The sequence below is a fragment of the Aotus nancymaae genome, unplaced genomic scaffold (genome assembly GCF_030222135.1).
Source record: "Aotus nancymaae isolate 86718 unplaced genomic scaffold, 86718_ANA_hifiasm-v0.15.2.pri h1tg000016l, whole genome shotgun sequence".
In the NCBI taxonomy this organism is placed as follows: Eukaryota; Metazoa; Chordata; class Mammalia; order Primates; family Aotidae; genus Aotus; species Aotus nancymaae.
Window position 1 is genome coordinate 75,932,041 of NW_026988428.1, and position 23,517 is coordinate 75,955,557.

At 44.7% G+C, this 23,517-nt stretch overlaps 2 protein-coding genes across 9 annotated transcripts in view; one reads left to right on the top strand and one right to left on the bottom strand.

Moving 5' to 3' along the window:
- The window catches only part of BORCS5 (BLOC-1 related complex subunit 5), a 123,937-nt gene that overhangs the window by 81,945 nt on the left and 18,475 nt on the right, over positions 1 to 23,517 (top strand). For 2 of the 3 annotated variants that reach the window (XM_012447645.2, XM_012447644.2), the window contains exon 4: positions 10,853 to 11,533. The exons of the other annotated variant lie outside the window; for it this stretch is intronic. In XM_012447645.2, the coding sequence (XP_012303068.1) occupies positions 10,853 to 11,083 (231 nt within the window). In that variant the 3' untranslated portion in view covers positions 11,084 to 11,533. Of the gene's footprint in view, positions 1 to 10,852; positions 11,534 to 23,517 lie in introns of those variants that run through there. 3 annotated transcript variants of the gene reach the window in all.
- DUSP16 (dual specificity phosphatase 16) overlaps positions 19,034 to 23,517 on the bottom strand; it is a 90,713-nt gene continuing 86,229 nt past the window's right edge. For all 6 annotated transcript variants that reach the window (XM_012447638.3, XM_064377685.1, XM_064377687.1 and 3 more), the window contains one exon: positions 19,034 to 22,962. In XM_012447638.3, coding sequence (XP_012303061.2) covers positions 21,789 to 22,962 — 1,174 coding nt within the window. In that variant the 3' untranslated portion in view covers positions 19,034 to 21,788. The remainder of the gene's footprint in view (positions 22,963 to 23,517) is intronic.

Here is a 23,517-nt window from a genome sequence, read left to right on the forward strand (position 1 = left end):
AAGGAAACCCATCCAAAGAAAGAACAAAGCTGGAGATGGATTTAGAATCCTAAAAAGAGGCAGCGTTTGATTAGCTGGCCTTGACCCATCATGCCTCCTCCTCCCAGCCTCTGTGTTTCTAAACTGACCTCCTTGGAAAATAGGAGTTTAAATGTAGAATGAGTGAAGAGAAAGTGAGATATCCATTGAGAGCAAATAAAAATTGACCTTGAGATTGAAGTTAACTGAGAGACACCACATTGAAAGCTGAACATTACCTTTAAAGGGTGGGAAGGATGGGTGACTTTTTAAATGCAGTCTTGAGCTGCCGCCGTGGCTCACATCTGTAATCCCAGCACTTTCAGAGGCTGAGGTGGGCGGATCACCTGAGGTTAGGAGTTTGCGACCAACCTGGCCTACATGGTGAAACTCCATCTCTACTAAAAATACAAAAATTAGCTGGGCGTGGTAGCACATGCCTGTAATCCCAGCTACTTAGGAGGCTGAGGCAGGAGAATCGCTTGAACCCAGGAGGTAAAGGTTACAGCGAGCTGAGAACGTGCCACTGCATTCCAGCCTGGGCGACAGAGCGAGACTCAGTCTCAAAATAAATAAATAAAAAACAAATGCGGTCTTGATTAAGTCCATATGCAGTCTTTCTTGTTTTTAACATTTCTTTTATACCTAAGTATCTTGGGGATAGAAAAATAAGTCTATTGATCCTATGGGGCGTGAATTTTGTTAACTGTGAAACACAGCTTACCTACTCATTTTTCTTTCGACCCATGAGGGTTATTAAATTTGCTTTCAATCATTTCATGTATATCTATATCTTAAGTTTTTAGAATTTAAAAGATGTACACTATCTTTATGAAGTTCTTACTGTTGTGCTGCACATCTTCTGTAACTTAAAATAAGCCCTTGTAATATGTCACTAATTTGGAGAGTTTACCTTTACTTTGAAAAGAACTACATGAGGCACAGTGAGGCCAGGTGTGGTAGCTTATGCCTGTAATCCCAACACTTTGGGAGGCTAATGGGAGTGGATGGCTTGAGGCCAGGAGTTTGGAGATCAGCTAGGGCATCATAGTGAGACCCCATCTCTACAAAAAAAATAATAATAATAATTAGCCAGGCATGGTAGCATGCACATGTAGTCTCAGCTCCTCAGGAGGCTGAGATGGGAGGATTGTTTGGGCCCAGGGAGTTCAAGGCTGCTGTGAGCTATGATCAAGCCACGGTACTCCAGCCTGGGCAACAGAGCGAGATCCGGTCTCCAAAAAACAAACCACAGTGACATCTTTCATAGGATGACCCATCTGTCTCACACCATCATCAAAGCTTATTTTATCAGGAAATTTTATGTAATGAAGTTTTTGAAGCACTGTACTCTTGTTGGAGAGGATACCATTTATTGAAGCATTTGGTTTTGCTTTCAAAATATATATATTTTTTTAGACGGAGTTTTGCTCTTGTTACCCAGGCTGGAGTGCAATGGCGCGATCTTGGCTCACCGCAACCTCCGCCTCCTGGGTTCAGGCAATTCTCCTGCCTCAGCTTCCTGAGTAGCTGGGATTACAGGCACGCGCCACCATGCCCAGCTAATTTTTTGTATTTTTAGTAGAGACGGGGTTTCACCATGTTGACCAGGATGGCCTCGATCTCTTGACCTCATGATCCACCCACCTCGGCCTCCGAAAGTGCTGGGATTACAGGCTTGAGCCACCGCGCCCGGCCTCAAAGTATTTTTTGAAAAATATACATGTATGCATGTACACATATGTATTTTTATTTTTACCATATTGGATAGCATCAAACAGTGGTAATAGTTACTCATTCTCAAGGCTAAACATATAGATCCAAAACATGGAAGGACTTGTAGGTGAATAATGATTTCAGTTATTACATAGTGCGAAATGATTCAGGAAACAGGGGGATGAGTAATGTGACTCTGTTGTAAGATTTTCAGTAGCAGAAGTACAGAACAAAATAAAACATGTCAGCAAAAAAACACAATGGTAAGTTGTCATCTGAGTGATTGTGTAAGACTTGAAGATAGTTAATGTAACCAAGATGAGGCATCCATGTAAGCTCCTGCCTTTATAACAGATATGTTGTGTCTATTTGGATACCACAAAATGTCATTTTTTTTTCTGCTTTCATATACTATATTTCTTTATATATATATATATTTTATTGCGTTTTAGGTTTTGGGGTACATGTGAAGAACATGCAGGATTGTTGCATAGGTACATACATGGCAATGTGGTTTGCTGCCTTCCTCCCCTTCACCTATATCTGGCATTTCTCCCCATGTTATCCCTCCCCAACTCCCTACCCCCCGCTGTCCCTCCCCTAGTTCCCCCAACAGACCCCAGTGTGTGATGCTCCCCTCCTTGTGTCCATGTGTTCTCACTGTTCAACACCCGCCTATGAGTGAGAAGATGTGGTGTTTGATTTTCTGTTCTTGTGTCAGTTTGCTGAGAATGATGGTTTCCAGGTTCATCCTACATTTCTTATCTTGCTTTTTCATTCTTCATGTAAAAGAGGTTTTCAGACATCAGCTCATGTACCTTTTATCATTTATGGAGCTCCTTTTTTTGGGGGTGGTGCTGTTCTAGGTGTTTTATACGTATTGTCTCATTTAATTCTCACATCAACCCTATGAGGTAGGCATTGTCAGTGTCCCCAGTTTAGGCGACAAAGGAGCTGAGGGTCAGCGAGGTTAAGTAACCGGCTCAAGGTCACGAAGGTAATCAGTCATCTGCAGAAGCAAGGTTCTGTCTGATACCACTGTTTTTATCCATAAGCGATGTATATTTTAGTCAGAAACGTGGAATGGCTACTCAACTTCACATTAATTCTGTTTATTTTATTGCTTCTATAGAAGCTCTCTTCCCTCCCCACAAACTCTGAGTCACTCAGCTTGAGCTCAGGAATGATTTCAGATGTCTAAACAGGTCATTTGCAGGGTCTGGGTGGTCTGCCCACAGCAGAGGTAAAAGCTCTGGCTCAATCTTGGCAGGTGAACCACTGAGAATTTAAGCCAGTAGATCTGAAGGCAATTGAATTCTGTTCTGCCACTCCAGCTCAGGCAGGACAGAAGCACAGGCCCCTCTGAGGTTAGACGTGCAGCCTTAGTGGGCATTAGTGTCATGAATAGCTGCTCCTCATTTGGCAGCTGTAACTATCCAGAGACAAAGGATAGGATTCGAGATAATTGTGGTCATAAGCTAGAAGTCTCCAGAGTCCTTGGAGGAATCTGAAAACTGAACAGAATTTTTTTCTTTCCACACTGTGTCAGGCAGGGCTTCAGCAAAGGAATTCTGTTGTGACAATTGTCTGGGTAACTACTTACTTTTTTTGTTCTTCCTGATTTGTAGTCCAATTTACTTAACCGTGCCCAAGGGCGAAATCTTTACACTATTCACAGTTTGACTCTTAACACCTCTTTGACTCCTTTGTCCCAAGGTGAGATCCCACTTCCAGATGATCTCCTACAGGATTTGTCCCTGAGCCTCTAACCCATTTCTAGCCCATATTTCCCCCTCAGGAATTCAGTAATGTTTTCAGTTCTCCTGAAAAGATCTCAAATTTGAAATTTTTTCTTAATGTTTAATTATAGGAATTCTTTGATATATTCTGGATGCAAGACTGTCATTCGATATATATATTGTGAACTTTTTTCTTTGTTTATTTTGGCCCATTATTTTCTTTTTACTTATTTTTGTTTGTTTTAAAACAGAGTCTCGCTCTGTGATCCAGGCTGGAGTGCAGTGGCGCAGTCTCCCAAGTGTACGCAATTCTCCTGCCTCAGCCTCTCGAGTAACTGGGATTACAGGCGCCCACCACCATGCCCTACTAATTTGCCCATTATTTTCATAGGGAAGAAAATATGAATATTTTATCAAAATATGAAAATATTATAAAATATGCCTTTTCTTTCTCTCTCTGTTTTTTTTTTTTGTTTTTTTTTGAGACAGTCTTGCTCTGTCACCCAGGCTGGAGGGCAGTGGTGTGATCTCAGCTCACTGCAACTTCTGCCTCTTGGGTTCAAGAGATTCTCCTGCCTCAGTATCCTGAGTAGCTGGGATTATAGGTGTGCACCACTACGCCTAATTTTTATATTTTTAGTAGAAACAGGCTTTCACCACGTTGGCCAGGCTGGTCTCAAATACTTGACTTCGGGTGATCTGCCTGCCTCAGCCTCCCACAGTGCTGGGATTACACGCATGAGCCACCGTTCTGGGCCTCATTTTCTTAATGGTCTTAATGGTATCTCTTTTTTTTCTTTTTGAAATGGAGTCTGGCTCTGTTGCCAGGCTGGAGTGCAGTGGGGCAATTTTGACTCACTGCAACCTCTGTCTCCCAGTTCAAGTGATTCTCCTGCCTCAGCCTCCTGAGTAGCTGGGATTACAGGTGCGCACCACCACGCCCAGCTAATTTTTGTATTTTTAGTAGAGGCGGGGTTTTACCATGTTGGCCAGGATGGTCTTGATCTCTTGACCCTCATGATCCATCCGCCTCAGTCTCCCACAGTACTGTGATCACAGGTGTGAGCCACCACGCCCGGCCCTTTAATGGTTTTTTTTTTTTAATGTTTACCGTTATCAAATCAGTGGTATTGCATTAATGGTTTCTTTTGAAGAGAAGTTTTTAGTTTGATGAAAATCAGTTTAACCATTTTTATTTTATGGTTAACACTTTTTGAAAATTAGAAATCTTTGCATATCTCAAGGTAGCAGATTTTTCTCCTATATTTTCTTCTAAAAATTATATAGGTTTAGCTTCCATATTTAGATCTGTGATCCATTCCCTGTTAATTTCTTGTGTATGCAGTGCGAAGTGTAAGGGTCCAGATTCATTCTTTCTCTGTATGGATATCTAGATATTCTAGCACAAATTATTGAAAAACTTTTTCCTCTATTGAATTGCCTTGGAACCTTTGTAACAACAACAACAACAAAATCAATTAACCCTATGTTTTTAGATGATTTTTACACTGTCTTCCGTTTCATTGATCTGTGTGTGTCTATGCCAGCACCACGCTAACCTCATTACTGTAGCTTTATCATAAGTCCTGAAATCAAGTACTGTAAGTCTTCAAACTTTGTTCTTTCTTTTTTTTGGCCATTCTGTGTACTTAGAATCACCTAACAAAAAAAAAAAAAAAAAAAGAATCAGGTAACCAATACCTGTTAAAAAAAAAATGCTTTCTAGAATTTTTGTTGGATTACAAATGAATCTGTTAATCAATTTGGCAAGCATCAACACCTTGACAGTATTGAATCTGACAATCCATGAACATGATATACTTCATTTTTTGAGATCCTTTTTAATCTTTCAGAGCAATGTTTTGTAATATCAGTGTACAGGTCTTATACATATTTCGTTGAATTTTTGCCCAAGTATTTCATGTTGTTGATGCAGTTGTAAATAGTATTCTTTCATTCTATTGTCCTGTCATTCATTGTTACATAGAAATACAGTTGATTTCTGTATACTGACCATGTATCTTGCAACCTTGCTGACTTCATTTTAATAGTTTTTGGTAGATTTTTAAAAGATTTTCTAAGTGCATTATGTCATCTGCAGATAAAGACCCTTTTGTTATTCCTTTCTAATTTATTTGCCTTTTGCTTAATTTATTTCATTGGCTAGGACCTTCAGTACAATGTTGAATAGAAGTGCTAAGAGTGTAGACATGCTCGCCTTGTTCCTAATCTTAGGGAGAAAACAGTCTTTCACCAATAACCATGTTGTTAGCTGTAGGTTTTTCATAGATGCCCTTTAGCAGGTTGAGGAAGTTTCCTTCTGTTCCCACTTTGCTGAAAATTTCCATAATAAATGCATGTTCAGTTTGTTGAATGCTTTTTCTTATATCTATTGAGACCATCATAGATTTCTAACCTCTATTCTGTTGAAATAGCAAGTTACTCTGCTTGATTTTTCAGATGTTGAAGAAGCTTGTCTCCTTGACATAAGTATCACTTGGTCATGATGTATTATTCTTTTTGTATATTTCTGGATTTGATTTGTTAATATTTTGAGTCCATTTATTGAGTGGACCAGCCAAGTGGGCAAATGGGCCCATACCACTGATATAAGGTATTTGGAACAACTTTGCACACATTCTACAGATGCCTCATACCTTAATGAGGCCTGCAGTTATATTCTCAATTAGTTTCCCCTTCTTTTTCACTTGTCCTTTGAAATGGACTGGCACCAGAGATGATATATGAATCTGTAGGGCAAAGTTTTGAAATATGACTTTGAGTAAATGATGAGTTCCTGAAGGCAAAGGCTTTATTGCATTCATTTTTTTTTTTCTGTGTTAGGGCCTTGCTGTTTTGTCTGGGCTGGAGTGTAGTGGTGTGATCACAGCTCACTGCAACCTCGACCTCCTGAGATGAAGCAGTTCTCTCACCTCAGCCTCTGGAGCAAGTGGGACTACAGGTGTGTTCCATCACACCTGGCTAATTTTTATTTTATTTTTTGTAGAGATGAGGACTCCCTGTATCGTCGTGGCTGCTCTTGAATTCCTGGGCTCAAGTGGTCCTCCTACCTCAGCCTCCCAAAGTGCTGGAATGACAGGCATGAGCCACCGCACCTGGCCAGCATTCATGTCTATCAGTATAAATCTTATGATTATATTAATTAGTGTTACAGAAACCCCAAATGATGGTGGCTTATACAAAATGAAAGTTTATTCTCTCTCGGGCCTGGACTACTCTTCCCCATAAACATCCTTGTGGACCCAGGCTTCTTCTAGCTCAGTATCTGCCAACTCAAGGATGTAACCCTCCTTATTCTCATGGTGTGCGTGGGCTGCACCTGCATTCCAGCAGGAGCAGAGTTGAGGAAGGGACAGTGAAGAAGAGAAGCAACACAGAGTACACGCCAGCTGCCCTTTCAGGAAGGTGCCTGGAAGCTGCCGGGAGAGACTTCTGCATGCTCACACCACTGGCTAGAACTTGGTCCTGTGATCATGGCAAGGCGAGGGTTTGGAGGCAAGAGCTGTGGAGAATAGAGTCTAGTCTGTTCACTTTCTATTCGAAAATCAGCTAGTTCCTTTTTTTTTTTTTTTAAGACAGAGTCTTGCTCTGTCACCAAGCTAGAGTACAGTAACACAATCTCAGCTCACTGCAACCCCCGCCTCCCGGGATCAAGTGATTCCCCTGAGCCTCCTGAGTACCTGGGACTACAGGCGCGCACCACCATGCCCGGCTATTTTTTTTTTTTTTAATTTTAATATAGACAGGGTTTCACCATGTTGGCCAGGATGATCTTGTCAATTGCCTGACCTCGTGATCTGCCCACCTCAGCCTCCCAAAGTGCTGGGATTACAGGCATGAGCCACGACGCCCGGCCTCATTTAATATTTTTTTTAAGTTCCTGAAACAAAGTTATTTACAATTTCTATGTTTCTGGGCCTGAGTTTCTTGGAATAGTAAAGTCATGTTAACAGAAACAATGGAAAAGAAAATTCATATTAACATACGCAGTAGGCCGTGTGGGTATAAGTAGTTTTGGTTATCAATATCTATATCCTAGGACCTCGCATGGTGCATGACATGTGATGCTACTCAGTAACTATCTGTTGCCTGTGTGTTAATAGTTCACACTTACCCAGTGCTGACTGTGTGCTGGGCAGTATAAGAATGTTCTCCATGCAATATCTCATTTAATCCTCAGCACAGTCATATAAGTGGCCACTGTTGTTATCCCTACTACCTTACAGATGAGGAAACTGAGGCTTACATAGATTTTCATTCATTTATTCAACATACCTGCTATGTGCTGGGTACCGGGGATATAGCAGGGTTTAAAGCACACCAAATCCTTGCTCTCGCGGAATCACCCTTCTGGGTAATTTTCTAAAATCACATAGATACTGGATCGAGGGTGACCCTTAAACCTAGGTAGTCTGACTCCAGAACCTGTCATCTTCACCGTTGTTTTATTGGTGGATGAATGGATTGATGAGTGCAGTGAACAAAAATTGTAACTCTCCATTTCACAAGCAGCTTTGTGGTTGCAGTGGTACGATCTCAGCTCCCTGTAACTTCTGCCTCTCAGGTTTAAGTGATTCTCCTGCCTCAGCCTCCCAAGCAGCTGGGACTACAGGCACCCACCGCCACGCCCAGATAATTTTTTGTATTTTAATAGAGACAGGGTTTCGCTGTGTTGCTCAGGCTGGTTGCATACTGAGTTCAGGCAATCCGCTTGCCTCGGCCTCCCAAAGTGCTAGGATTACAGGCGTGAGCCACTGCACCCAGCCAAGCTGGGTCTTTTGAATGGCTATGGAGTATTCAGTGAGGCGACCCTAGGTGATATCATAACACCTCTGTTTATCCAGAAGGCTATTAGTATATATGCTATCTTGTTAGAATCCTTGTGCCAAAAATAGAAATAGGAAAGGCAAAGGAGGATATATCCCTAGATTGATAAAATGGTGATTCAGAATTGCTTGAGATACTGGTTTACTGCCTACAGTCATGTCAAATGTGTTATGATGAGCATGTGTCTGGGAGTTTAGGGAGCAAAGGTAAGGATTATGGATTGGGGCACCGTTGCCTCAAGAGCAGAAGGCAGAGACATCAAAAATGGCATTACCACTCTTACTGTCCTTTTCCAGATATTCCATTGCTGCTTGTACCAAGTTGAGACTTTCTTTGCAGCAAAAAATGGGGGAAACATTTAAAAGGTAATAACTTTCCCCTCATGTGATCCAGTCTTCTTTAATGCCACGTCATGTGCCAACAAAAGTCTCATATAGCATCAGTGGTACAGGCTCTTGCTCAGGAAATATGTGTAAAAGAGGGGAGCTGCTGGACTTAGGGGATCTGGGGTCTAATTTTGGTTCTGCCACTGTAAGATCTTGAAAGTCACGCAGACTAAGTTTCCTCTTGAGGTTTTTTTCTTCCATGGAGTGTAATGGAAATAAGACATGATGTCAGTATGCATGAACAACCTGCTTGAACTATGTGTGCTTGTTTAAGCATTAACAGAAAGTGCCTTTGGACAAAAGCTTTGGAGACATGAAACACAGGCCCCAGCTGGTTGTGGAAACGGGTGGGGAAGTACATGCCATTTGACAAGCACCTCTCAAAGACAGTTGTGAACAGTCCTCTTCGGGTGTGAATCGAGGGGATGGATTGATTGCTAAGGACTTTAGACTTGATAAGGCAGAGCCTTGGAGGCCATTTCAGATAGAAAGTCTCCAAGCATCTGTCTACTCTGGTAGGGTTGGGGGGTGGAGGGCCAGGAATGCCCCGCCAAGTAAAGTGTGATGCCCGAGAAGGTTCTGAATTCAGGATTCCACCTGCCTCCCCCGTGCCCCGCTCTCTCTCAGGTGTGTGGAGTGTTTCTCGGTGCTCATTGCAAGGCCACCCTGAAAAGGCCCGGTGGGTGACTGTCAGGAGTGCAGGAATCTCCTGGCTCACTACTTCCAAAGTGCTGAGGGCGATAGGGCTACAGAGAACCCTGGAAGGTGTGTGTTGTTTCCACATTATTTGGAGTTGCCCACTCCGATGGGTTTTTTTTTTTTTAACTTCTGCGTCTCCCCCACCACCTAGCTGTGGCTTCTGCCCTGCAGGCACTTAGACAAGCTGGGCAGGCCAGGCCGCCAGAGGACAGCAGCACTGACGTCCTTCCATCACCTCCCGCCCCTCGCGCCCTCCCCACACGCGATAACCAAATAGAACTTGTTACTTTTTCTTGGGGCTGGCTTTGGTCTCCCATGTTTTCATTAGTTTGATTTTGTGTCTCTCAAAGCCATTTTCAGAGGCTCTGTGGTACCGGGTGTTGAGCCCTCATCCTGATGCAAGGTCGGGAAGGGGCATGCCCTGGGCATAAACCAGAAGGAAGGGCTGGAGGAGCCCGGGAACCTTGGGATCGGAGTGTGAGCCTCGGCAGTCGAACTGTTTTCTCTCCTGGCCTGGGAAGGAAACAAGGGGTGAGAGGGTGGAAGTGGGGTCCGTGCTGAGGAAGGGGTGCAGGTGTCCGACACGATGGCGGTCCCCTCTCCGTACTTGTATCTGGGTGATAGGTACTAAAGAGCCTTTGCAGGGGAGAGAAGAAGTCACACAGGGGAGCCCAGAGCCTGCAGTTCCTTTAATGGGGAAAGGGGCACATGAGACAGTCCTCACAGTTTGACAAAAAACAGTGTGGTCATTGTATGGACAGGAGCCTTGGTTGCATTTTGGCCCTGGCAGGGAGAGACACCCTTCTCTTGCAGTCTTCCCTGAGTGACCGCCAGTCTGCAGCCGTCCAGGGAAGAGAGAGAAGGAGTGAAGAACATGTGTTTTGGATTTTGGGTTTGTTGTTGTTAGAGACAGGGTCTCACTCTGTGGCCCCGGCTGGAATGCAGAGGCATGATCATGGCTCACTGCAGCTTCAACCTCCTCAGCTCAAGCGATCCTCCTGCCTCAGCCTCCCAAGTAGCTGGGATTACAGGCTCACACCACCACGCCCATCTCCTTCTAGTTTTTTTCTAGATGAGGAAACTGAGCCACCAAAGATAAGTACTAGCAGTTCATACGTGTGGCAGAGCCAGATTCAGCCATGGCCGGACTGATTTCTGCATCCAGGAGGGGAGATAGAAATCTCAGTGTCTCCACAAGGTACAAATAACGCACATTCCCAGAACATAGAGCAGGGACAGTCCTCTCAGTTCTCTTCTAAAGGTGGTTCTGGTGCAGCAATTGATAAAGCTGTGTCCCTGAAGGGCTTTTTAGCCCCCGGTGCTTCCTGTAAAACTTGTCCGCTTCCGCTTGACCTGTGGGACTCTGTCCCTCGCAGCTGGACACCTGGCCCTGCTGAGAGGACTTGAGGAAACAAGGTATAATAATGTACTTTTTCCCGTCCACAGATGGATCTGTCTGTAGAAACCCTGTTCAGCTTCATGCAGGAGCGCCAGAAAAGATACGCCAAGTATGCTGAGCAGATCCAGAAAGTGAACGAGATGTCCGCCATCCTCCGCCGCATACAGATGGGCATCGACCAGACCGTGCCCCTGCTGGACAGGCTCAATAGCATGCTCCCCGAGGGCGAGCGGCTGGAGCCCTTCAGCATGAAGCCCGACCGCGAGCTCAGGCTGTAGCTGCTTGGGGCTGGGAGCCTGCGACACCCGAACCTTGAGGATGTTTGGAGCCATAGTCGTATCATCTGACCAGGGCTGGAGGATAGGGCGAGGCTCTGGTACTCCCTGCAGTGGGTGCAGAGGAGTCCGGCTGGCATGAAAATCCGACTTTGCCCAGCTCTTTTCCTTGATGCAATTTCCCTGTGTGAAAGAACCAAACCAATTCTCAGTGATAACTGAAGCTGGAACATGTGAATTATTAGGAATTCTTTGACGAACTCTGCATCGAGAGTTATTTTTATTTAGTTTTTTTTTTCAAATTGAGAGTATATAGTGTAGTCCAGGTACTGGAATAAAAATATGGAGACAAGGGGAGAAATATGTTAAGAAGCTCTGTGTTCTCAGTGCCCTGAGGTGAACTTTCAGTTGGCTCTCTGGCTTATGTGTTGTAAACATGAAAATCTAATTGAATCTAGGTCTCTGTGCTGTTCCCGTTTCTGCCCTGCCTGTTTCCATCACACCAAGCCCTTATCTGGGGCGCGTCTTCCTGCCCAGGTGGAACACTGGCGTTTTGTTTTCTGCCAGGTTATGGTATCCCTTAGTCGTCATCAGAAACCAAAGCCTCCCTTTCCACACCCTCATCAGATACATCTCCACTGATAACCGGCTTCCTTGATGCACACATAGTTTAGCTTTCTTTCCAACACTGGCAGGATTTCAATTTTTGTAACAAAGTTTTAACCAGCTGTGGTTTTACTAGCCTAGAAAACGTGTGGGATGAGAAGGCTCTGGACACTGACGGCAGAGATCTCTGATCCCACAGGCGTTTCTTGAGCCCATTTGATGTGTCCGATACTGTGCCCAGGATACAGATAGGGCCAGAGAGCCTCAGGCCTTCATTTCTGAAAAGAAGAAACTCAAAACGCTGCGGAATTTCTCTGGGAGCTTAGGAAAGGAAGTGATTTGAGTCACAACAGAAGTGCTTCGTGTAGTACTTTGTACAGCATAGGTGTTCTGCTGGAAGGAAGGACGGGAGGAGCAAAGATGGGGAGCACACCTAGGCAGACACCTTGAGACCAAGAGCCAGGGCTGAGGGGAGCCGCTGGGGCCGGGCTGCCACGCAGGCCTGCATCCTGTTCCATGCGTTCCTCCAAGCCTCGGGAGGTGTGTTTTCAGATGCCAGAAAGAGCCTTCAGTAGATTCACAGGATTAAAATTGATCTGCTTAATTTAATGTATCTCGGCTAACCTTGATCTGACTCTAATCTTGGTTTGAGACAGGGTCTTGCTCTGCTGCTCAGGCTGGAGTGCAGTGGCCCAGTCATAGCACACTGCTGCCTCAAACTCCTGGGCCCCAGGGATCCTCCCGCCTCAGACTCCTGAGTAGCTGGGACTACAGGTGTGTGCCACCAAACCCAGCTAATCAAAAAAAAATTTTTTTTTGTTTGAGACGTAGTCTCGCACTGCCGCCTGGGCTGGAGTGCAATGGCGTGATCTCGGCTCACTGCAACCTCCGCCTCCCAGGTTCAAGTGAATCTCCTGTCTCAGCCTCCCAAGTAGCTGAGATTTCAGGTAAAAAAATCTTCTTTTTAAATTTTACATTTTCAAATTTGAAAGAATGATACAATGAATATTCATATTTCTTTCATCTAGATTGACAGGAAGTGGTATTTTTAAGACATCACCGTCATTGTCTTTCTTCTGAGTTATACAGAACCCAGTTCTGAACACGGGATATGTTTATAACTTCAAAGAGTGAAGGGTTGATTGTTTATAGAGCTACAAAAATAGCTCAGGTGCCGTTATCCTCGCTGCACTTTTTTTTTTTTTTTTGAGACCAAGTTTCGCTCTTGATGCCCAGGCTGGAGTGCAATGGTGCAATCTCGGCTCACCACAACCTCCACCTCCCGGGTTCGAGTGATTCTCCTGCCTCAGCCTCCTGAGTAGCTGGATTACAGGCATGCGCCACCACGCCCGGCTAATTTTGTATTTTTAGTAGAGACGGGGTTTCTCCATGTTGGTCAGGTCTGGGCTCGAACTCTCGACCTCACGTGATCTGCCCGCCTCGGCCTCCCAAAATGCTGGGATTACAGGCGTGAGCCACTGCGCCCGGCCCTTACTGTACTTAATACAGGTGACACGTGAAAGCACAAGTGGGAGGCAGCTCAAGCCTGCGAGGGCCGAGCTTTTCCAGTGCAGCAGTTAGTGGCTGGCACAGGGCAGAATGGCAGACCCAGCGCAGCACAAACAAACTGCACATCCAGCTCTCCAGCAACTGTCTCCTTCTAAGGAAGTTAGATAAAACATGGGGTTAACTTAGATTGGGGTTCTGAGTAGGTAGGTGATCGGCGACTTATTACTGGGTGGAAGCAGAGAAGTATGGCAGAAGAACAATAGGCAAATTCAGTACTTTTGCAAAGAATTCTAGTTTAATACTGATGGTGTGTCGTGGTTTTTGCAGTGTCGTCAACTTGGCTAAACTGAACTGTGTTCCCAGAATTCCCTTCCGTGTTTGCTTCTCTGGTGAGGGTTGGCCACGAGAGAGATTTGCATGAGGTTTGGAAGTGGGTGTAGAACGAGAGCCATGCGTTGTCACTGAAAGCTGATGTAGGTCAGGCCCTGTTCCATCTCGTGCGTGGTTCCATGGATCTCCTGCACTTGTGTGGGCAGCTGCTGGGCCCACAGCTCCTCCAGCTCCCACAGAACTCTGCCTTCACCTTTTCCAAACCCTGGGCCAGGTATGAGGACCAGCTTCTGAGTCTGCAAACGCAAAGATGAAGGCTTGGAGACTAGGAGAGGCCGGCACAGGCTGTGGTGAGAGGCAGGTCCTGGCTTGGTGCTTGCAGGTCTCAGTTGTCCTTGCTCTCCCCCACCATCCTTCCCGACAGAAAATGCAGAACGGAGACTTTTACCAGCCCCTGTATTGCTTAAGTCAAATCCCTTTACCAGTCCTCTCATTCTACTTCATCCCTAGTGGTTCTCTGATTGAACCTCTGACTGGTAACATGGTGTTACCAGTCCTTTCTCTCATGTTTTGCTATTTCCTGATGGAACCTGGCAGTCTGAGTGATTTGTATTTCAAGAAGCAGTTATGCTGGATCTCTTTGTTGGTTAATACCCCATGACCTCTCTGGCCATTATGAGAAATTTCAGGGATAGGAGTTGTGAAAGAGCCCTTGGCTGGATGTTTCTGGCCTTACTCTTTGGCAAGCCATTTCATTCCTCAGCCTCAGTTTCCACCTCCCTACAGTGTGAGCTAGTCTGGGTGGGCTCTCAAGGCCCTTCCAGCTCTAAATTCCAAGTCTGTGATTCCGATTAAGCCCTTTACTGCAGTGAGCGTGTTACCTGTTGTCTCTGAGCAATGGCCCTAGGTCAAGATTAAAATAGATCCGCTTAATTTAATGTATCTTGGCTAAACTTGATCTGGTTCTAATCTTGGTTTGAGAAAGGGTCTTGCTCTGCTGCTCAGGCTGGAGTGCAGTGGCGCAGTCATAGCACACTGCTGCCTCAAACTCCTGGGCCCCAGGGATCCTCCCGCCTCAGACTCCTGAGTAGCTGGGACTACAGGTGTGTGCCACCAAATCCAGCTAATTAAAAAAATAATAATTCTGAGCTCCTAAGGTAGAGCTGCTTGTCTTCCTTTCAATTATAAGTTAGGTGTTCATTGGCTGCTGCTTTCTAGAGCCTGTTTTGCGTATCTAGCGATCTGGTCATTTATGAACACTGTCAAATAGGCCCCTACCTGCAGTCTCCTGGTTTTACTGGTTGAAGTGCAAGGTTGGTAGAAACTGGCCATCACCCCTTGTATTATGTGTATATAAATTTATAGTAAATGAATTGTGGAGTTAAGAGCAAGTGATAGTATAGCTTTACAGATTTCACATCTTTTTTTCTCTCAAAGTTTTATTCTTAGTAACTATATATATAGTTTTATAGACTATATACATATAGTCTCCCGTGTCTTAGATAATATCCTTAAAATATATTTTGAACAGAGATTACCCAGTGTTCTCTGCACAGAGTAAATATTTGACTAAATGAGTTTCAAGGACTCCATAGCCTGATATAGGAGTTTAGGCTGGGCGCTGTGGTCCATGCCTGTAATCCCAGCATTTTGGGAGGCTGAGACAATGGGTGGATCACCTGAGGTCAGGAGTTCAAGACCAGCCTGACCAACACGGTGAAAGCCGATCTCTACTAAAAAAATACAAAAATTAGCTGGGCATGGTGGTTGAGGCTGAGGCAGGAGAATCACTTGAACCCGGGAGGCGGAGGTTGCAGTGAGCTGAGATTGTGCCATTGCACTCCATCCTGGGCAACAAGAAACTCTGTCTTAACACAAAAAAAGGAGTTGAATCTGGGAGAATTTGCTTTTCAAGTAAAAAAATAAAGTTTGATTTTATGTGTGTATGTGTGCATGTGTATGTTTCTGTATCCTGAGTATTTCTTTGTGGCTTCTTCAGACTTATGAAAGAGGTTGGTAATGTTACCCTTACGTTGTAAGTATTACAAACTCGGTTTTACAAGGTTACATAAACTAATGGCCCTGGGGCGACTGACAGGTGCCACTTTTGTGTTGATTTCTAGAACTTACTTAGCTTTGGCATTTCCCCTAGTAAGTCCCAAGGCAAAACCAGGAATTTGTCAGAGACGTGACCAAACATGTATTAAAATTCTAGTGCGATTGGGAACTTGGTCTTCCTGATTTGTTTATACTTCAGCTAAACCCAGATACATAGTGTTCAGCAGAAATTATTCCAAATGTTGATACTCAAGACTGAAAGATGGATTAGGGAGAAGAGAAAACTTTTCTTCTTGTGGACTTTTTAGGTATGAAATGAAATGTAATCATGAGAGTGGTTTTGCTTTTCTTTCCTCCACCTTGGTCTTCATTCTTTTGTTAAGAACTATATAGTGCCCCTGAGGAGGCGTCATTATTGTTCACTAACTTACCATCAATCAGGAGTCTCCAACCCCCGGGCCGAAGACTGGTACTCATCTGTGGCATGTTAGGAACTGGGCTGCACAGCAGGATGTGAATGGTGGGCGAGCAAGTGAAGCTTCATATGTGTGTGTGTGTGTGTGTTTTTTTTTGAGACAAAGTCTTGCTGTGTTGCCCAAGGTGGAGTGCAGCAGTGCGATCTCGGCTCACTGCAACCTCTGCCTCCCAGGTTCAAGCGATTCTCCTGCCTCAGCCTCCTGGGTAGCTGGGACTACAGGAGCATGCCATCACACCTGGCTAATTTTTGTATTTTTAGTAGAGATGGGGTTTCACTATGTTGGCCAGGCTGGTCTTGAACTCCTGACCTTGTGATCCACCCGCCTCCACTTCCAAAAGTGCTGAGATTACAGGTGGGGCCACGCCCCTGGCCAGCTTCATGTGCATTTATAGCCACTCCCCATCGCTTGCATCACTGCCTGAGCTCCACCTCCTGTGAGATCAGCCCCAGCATTAAACTTTCCTAAGAGTGCGAACCCTATTGTAAACTGCACACGTGTGTGCCCCTTGTGAAAATCTAATGCCTGATGGTGGGAGATAGAACAGTCTCATCCAGAAATCATCCCCCTACTTCCCTGTCTGTAGAAAACTTGTCTTCTATGAAATGGGTCCCTGGTGCCAAAAAGGTTGGGGACCGCTGTCATAAATAATTTAATTTCTTGTGGTTTTTGACACACCAGGCATGTGCCTTCCATTCAAATGCTATGGCTACAGAGGGAAAGGGTAGCCAGATAATTATCCTCCTGCTTCAAACCAAAAAGATAAAACAGTTGGTAACTAGCTGGAGTTGCTTGCCAGGATGACCAGCGTTATGCTGGTGTGTGTGTCCATGCCTCAGGAATTTTTCCAGGGTTATCAATGTCAGTGTAAGACATGATGGAATTTACTGATGACCCAATTAATTTTTCTTCACCAATCAAGGCTCATTCCTTGAGGCATGAGTTATGCCGAAAGCCTTTGTGCACCAAGTACTTTGAACCTGGTCTTTGAAATTGTCATAATTCCGACCAAAGAGAACCCAGACCATTACTGAATGCTCTTCAAGTTACCCTATTTGCCTATCACGTTGCTTCTACAAGGTCACATCCTGAATTTCCTGTGGGACAGCATTTTCAAACTGATTCTGATGTTTGAGCTGGAACCAAAAGAATGAAACTGTTTTTACATAAATGCATTTTGCTGTCTCTGCAAATAAACTGCAACAATGTGACTGACTTGTAAATACCTTCCAAGACAGTGCTGTAATTTTCCAGTTGATTTTGCAACTTTAAAGATATAACCAAGTAAAATTAGGCTGTTCAAGGATGAATGGTCCCACAGAAGCTAGAAACAGTTTACTTCCCGCTTCCATTTATAGATGCGGAAGAGTAATATTCACAGATAAAATACATAGACAAATTTTGTTTACTAGGTAATCTAAAACATTCCTGCTTCTCAGAAAAACAAAACTAGAAGAATATTTAATATAAAGTATAATCCCAGCACTTTGGGAGGCTGAGGCGGGAAGATCATGAGGTCAAGAGATCCAGATCATCCTGGCCAACATGGTGAAACCCCGTCTCTACTAAAAATACAAAAATTAGCTGGGCATGGTGGCGCATGCTTGTAGTCCCAGCTACTCAGGAGGCTGAGGCAGGAGAATCGCTTAAACCTGGGAGGTAGAGGTTGCAGGGAGCCGAGATCACACCACTGTACTCCAGCCTGGGCGACAGAGTGAGACTCCGTCTAAAAAAAAAAAAAAAAACCAGTTTTGTCAATGAAAAAAAAAAAAGAAAAACAGTGAATGTTTTCAGTCTAAAAAATTTCCATCAGCTAGTCCCAGTATACGCCCCCTACCCTTCACATATTCTCTTTAGACACTTGGCTCCAATTTTGCCTTATTTTTCTTCACATCTCCATCTACACCTTCCTAATTTTTCCGCTTAGTTTATTTGAAATGGAGATTTGCTTTTGTTGCCCAGGCTGGAGTGCAGTGGCACAATCTCAGCTCACTGCAACCTCTGCCTCCTGGGTTCAAGCAATTCTGCCTCAGCCTCCCAAGTAGCTGGGATTACAGGCACCCACCACAACACCCAACTAATTTTTGTATTTTTAGTCTCAAAAATTAGGCTGGTGTCAAACTCCTGACCTCAGGTGATCCACCTGCCTCAGCCCCACAAAGTGCTGGAATTACAGGCATGAGCCACCGCGCCCAACCTCCCCTTAGTTTAATTCCTGGTCTAATTGTAGTTGTCACGTCCAAACCAGTCCAACAGCCTGCTGAGGCTGGTCAAGGGGCTCCGAACTCCGTAACTGGCCTGACCTTCAGGCCCTCCCAAGATCTTCCATCTTCTCGTTGGAAGCCTCTCACTGCAACAACTGTTCCTCCTGCTACCCTCTATTTCTGGGGGCTGATTTATTCTACTTTCCTTTATTCTTGTATCTCACCTCTACCTCTTATTTTCTGTGGGGTCCTGGCCAAGACAGTTCTTTTAGTCTAGCTTAGTCCAGTCCTTCTTACAAATTTTAATTTAACTTCAGGTCAACCAACTTCAAGGTCACCTGTGATTCTTCCTATAGTCATTATTGAATCTGCTTGCACTGCAGCTTTATTCCTTCAATGCCTCATTTTTATGAAACTGATGAGACTAAGCTTCCAGTCTCATAAGTCATCAAATCTAGTGTCATGAGCAGAGAGGTCACTAAGATGTATGTATGTGGCAAGGACAGAGGCTAGATCTTCAACAATTGCCCTTCCTGTTTTTCCTGTTGGAATCATAACATTGTTAATTGAAATGGACCATGAGTGTGTAGCTGGCCTTTTTCTTCCTACCATATACTTGTGTGTTCTGGAATCAGTCAGCTAGAAAATATTTACCAAGTGCCTTAGGCTTCTACGCCATAGTGTACATTTCATGTACACAGTGAAGAAGGCTGGCACTTTACTGTTAGCTGATGATCCTGTGTTCCATGCAAATGATAGAACAGAGAATATACCTGATGACAAAACCACTTTATTTTGAGCTAAATCCTCATTTATGTTAGAACAGGACAGGTTTCACCACTGCCTCCTTTGGCAACTTGCGTGATGGTATTCCCACCGAGTGTATGGCTGCAAAAATAGGTCTTTTCTCATATTTATGTATAAACAGGTACCAGTTTTGATTTTATTTCATTTCATACATTAACATACATGACACATCAAAATGAGAAATGCACAATTTAACCATTCAACAGCTGGCCTTACTTCAAAAGAACACTATATTCATATTAAACATTTACAATCTTTCCATCTAACTTTACACATGTCCTAAGTCATTTTCCAGCATTTCTCACATAGAAGTCTAAGCCTAGTTTTGCTCTTTAAAATCACCATCTATATCACCCTAGTAAATGCCAGGGTTTCCCGATTACATGCTGAAGAGAGCCAGCCACCACCCTGCCCAAAGACACCCAAGCAGCTCCAGAGCCTGCCTCCAAGGCTGCCCCTTCGCCACGGCAGTCTTGATTCCACGAAATGATTTGACACTAGCGAACCAGCACTGAAGGCTGTAGTGTGTGACTACATCACAGTTACAGAAGGAAGGGGACCATGGCCAAGAGACTCCCTACATGACAGAAGCTCATTAAAACCCAGTCCCTCAAACCTCCTGAAACATCCTTAGCAAGGAGCTACGGCTTTAATTTTTTTGGATATGACCACATTCAGGAAGTGGTGAACGATTACACATTTGTGTGTGTACGTAACATCAAAAATTACTGTGTGAAACTTGAGAATGTGATTACATTAAAGATTTCAATGTATGTATAAAAACTAACTCAAATCATTGACCAGCTCTTTCCCAGTATCATAGCAATGTGGCTTACCCTCTTCTGCCTTCACTTTACACCCCATCATGGCACATCATTTGTGCACAGCTAGTGATGTCTTTGCAGCTCTTCTCCATGACCAAGCCAGTCTCTGTTGAGTCATGTCATTCTGTGCTGGTTTTAGAAGTCACCATAGGAAACATGAAGTCACATCCTGGTCAAAAAACTGTCCATTTCTCAAACAGAGAAAAACCTGAGATACGAGGCAGCAACTAGCGACACTTACAGGAAAGGAAAGAACAATGACAACACCCGCCCAGCCCCACCCCCAAAAAGCTGCTGTCATGAATTAAGCCTTCAAAAGAGGACCCACATTGTAGCTGACAAAACTCAAGCCAGGAGGAAGTTTGAAAGCAGATGATGTGCACTGTCACTTGCGTACTTGTTCCAATGACCACCTACGTTCAGCTGGAATCGGTCCTGGAGAGGACCGAGTCCACACAGTGATTGTAGGCTGTGGGCTGAGGACGCCCCTCGCTCTCGCTCCATTTTGATTCGCCCCTTCCACTGAAGACACACCAGCCAGAGTTTCTGAAAATAGCCTGGCCATGGTTTGCACTCTGCTCATAACTGATCAAAACTCAACAGTCTTCTCAGCTTTTTTAACAGTTTTATTCTGAATATTCCTTGCTCACTAAAGCCTTTCTCAGCCCTACTAATAAATTCGAAAGTCTGAGGCAATTACAGAAACACCACTCCCTCGCATGCCAAGGGGATAAAAGCCATTAAGGAAAGAGGTTTCCTGCTTCTCCTCAGCAATTTTCACTTTTCTTAATCTCATAATTTACCTCCCTTGGTAGTTTCCTTTAAAATTCTGCTGTATTGTTACATTTTACCAACTGTATCCATGCAGTGAAGCAGGAAGGGCAAAAACATCTACTCTGGCTGAGAACTGGAAGGTGCTACTGCTCGGCTACCAACCCAAATAAATTAACATTTGGCTTGAAACCAAGTTCATCTTTATTTAAAGGATTGACAATCCCATTTTAAACAATTCTTTGATTTATAAAGAGGGAGGTAGATTCAGCCTCCCAACCCTAGCTTTAACTCAACTCATAATGCTGTCAGGTTCCTGGCTATTCAGGTGAATCCTAGACACTTTCCCCTCTCTTCATAAAACTGAGAAGAAAACAAAATTATCCCCATCCACGCCCACTGGTATTTTGTGCAGAGAGAGTTTGAATTGGTCTGAAAAGTGTGACTAGCTACCTACCTATTCACAATGCCTAGAAAACGGGCTACCAGATATGGTAGTGGTCAAAGCCCCGACTTTCCTGTCTGAGGTACTGGGTTTGCTCTAAAGTAGACCTTGGCAAGACCCCTAATGGTCCATCCAGCAGAGTGATGCTGTGTCCCTCGGCTGTCAGGTGAGCGTGGGTTTGTGAATCAGCTTTGGAAAGGATCATTTCTCTTGGATTTACCACTAGGCTCTGTCCCTAACAGGGTCTACTTACCTGACCCACAAGCTGGCTCAGTCTCAGCGCTAAGGTGTACTATGGAAGGGACCAGACAAAGACTAATATTTGAGATCTCTTAGTAGCACAGTGTGAAAATGGTAGAGGATTTTGTCCTCCAACACCAAATACACTTTCTTTTTAAGAACAAGATGTGCAATTCACTGAATAAGATGGTTTCCTCTGTCTAGGGGGGATTCTAACATCTGCCCTTCCATTTTTGTTGAGAGAAGTATTAGCTGATCTCTCAAATGCAGATGTTAAAAGAGTAACAACTGGTTTGATCCACCTTTTGCTTTTACACCATAGCTCCATTTTCCAAAAATATATATGTATGTACATATATATATTTCAGATTTACAGGGAATTCTTTTGTGAACCAGAAAAAAAAAAACTGTCTGTAGAAGTCACACGTGTTTTTCTTCTCAGGAGACCTCAATGATTTCCATGCTGCCCGAAAAGCTGGACTGACTCCCCACTTTCCCCAGCTCTTCCCGCGACCTATTCTCTGACATGATGCTCTCTCCAAATTCCATTTGGCAGCTTCTGCGTTTAAACTGCTTTTCAAAGGGGCTCTCTTCGTGCCAGCTCCGCCGCGAGTCAGCTCTGTCACTTGGCTTCTGCCGCCTGCGCACAGAATAGACTTGGTCCCCACAAGTGGGCAGCTGGCTGCAGCTGTAGGCAGAGTAACTGGCACTGCCTCCGTAGATGGCTGAGGCAGAGTAGAAGTGTGAGGACTCCGTGGCAAAATACCAGCTGCTGGTCAGGGAAGGGGTAGAGGTCTGGGGGGCCAAAATATCTGAGTGCCAGCCCTTGAGGCCCAGGCCAGCAGACTTCGTGAGGTGCTGCTGGCTGGTGGAAAGGCCAAAAAGGAAACTGGTGTGGTAATTGTCCTCCACGCTCCCACTTCGATGCAATGGAGATAAAAGAGACCTCTGGGTGGTGCCACTGCTGCTGGTTCTGACCGAGTGCAATCGCTTGCTCTGGCTGTCTGAAGGCCTGGTGGGCTGCGGTTTCTTGGGGATGCTGGCTTCCTCCTTATCGGGGCTGGTTTCAGGAGTCTGTTCCGATAGTTCCTGAACAGGGGAGAACTGGCATAGCTTGCTGGTCCCATCCAGAGTACTGGAAGGTTTGTAGTATTCCAAAGCATCTTCTGATGAGGAGAAGCCATGTAAGGACGCTGCCATGCTGGCTGAATATGAAACTGATTTGATATCCAGAGAGAAGGAACGCTTGAGCTTATTGCTGTCTTCTAGCCTGTCTGTGGACAGGTGCAGCCCACTGAGTGCCTGTACCAGCGGACTGTCCTCTAACAGTGGCGGCTGCATGCTGGGCATGCTGGTGGGATGCACAGGCCTTTGCCCTGCTGCCTCTGAGGTAGCAGAGTCGGCAGAGGGTGGACTGAGGGGCGTCTCGCTTTTCTGTCCACCCTCTGAGACGGCAGGGACAGGGTCATTTGGCTTCTCCAGGTGCAGCAGCTTGAGTTTGCTCTTTGGCCCTGATGTTCCAGTCTGGTTCTTAATCTTCTTCTCATAGTCCAGGAGTTGGCCCAGAAAATTGAAGTTTGGAGATATAGTAGGTCTTTTTTCTTTCACAAATCTACAGAGAGAGGAAAAAACAAAAACCTGAATTTTACAACTGGTTTTTTTTTTTTTTTGAGGCAAAATCTTGCTTTGTCACCCAGGCTGGAGTGCAGTGGTGTAATCTCAGCTCATTGCAACCTCTGCCTCCTGGGTTCAAACTATTCTCCTGCCTCAGCCTCCTGAGTAGGTGGGACTATAGGCGCGCGCCACCACGCCCAGCTAATTTTTGTATTAGTAGCTGAGGTTTCACCATATTGGCCAGGCTGGTCTCGAACACCTGATCTCATGATCCGCCCCCATCAGCCTCCCGAAATGCTGGGATTACAGGCGTGAGCCACTGTGCCTGGCCAACTATACTTTATCTTAAGAATATTAAGTGAATAAATGAGATAGGGAATTAACAGGCAGACCTCAAAAACCTCTGAAAGATGATTGGTTTAAAAGTTCAGGGAGGCCGGGCGCGGTGGCTCACACCTGTAATCCCAGCACTTTGGGAGGCCGAGGCGGGTGGATCACAAGATCAAGAGATCGAGACCATCCTGGTCAACATGGTGAAACCCCGTCTCTACTA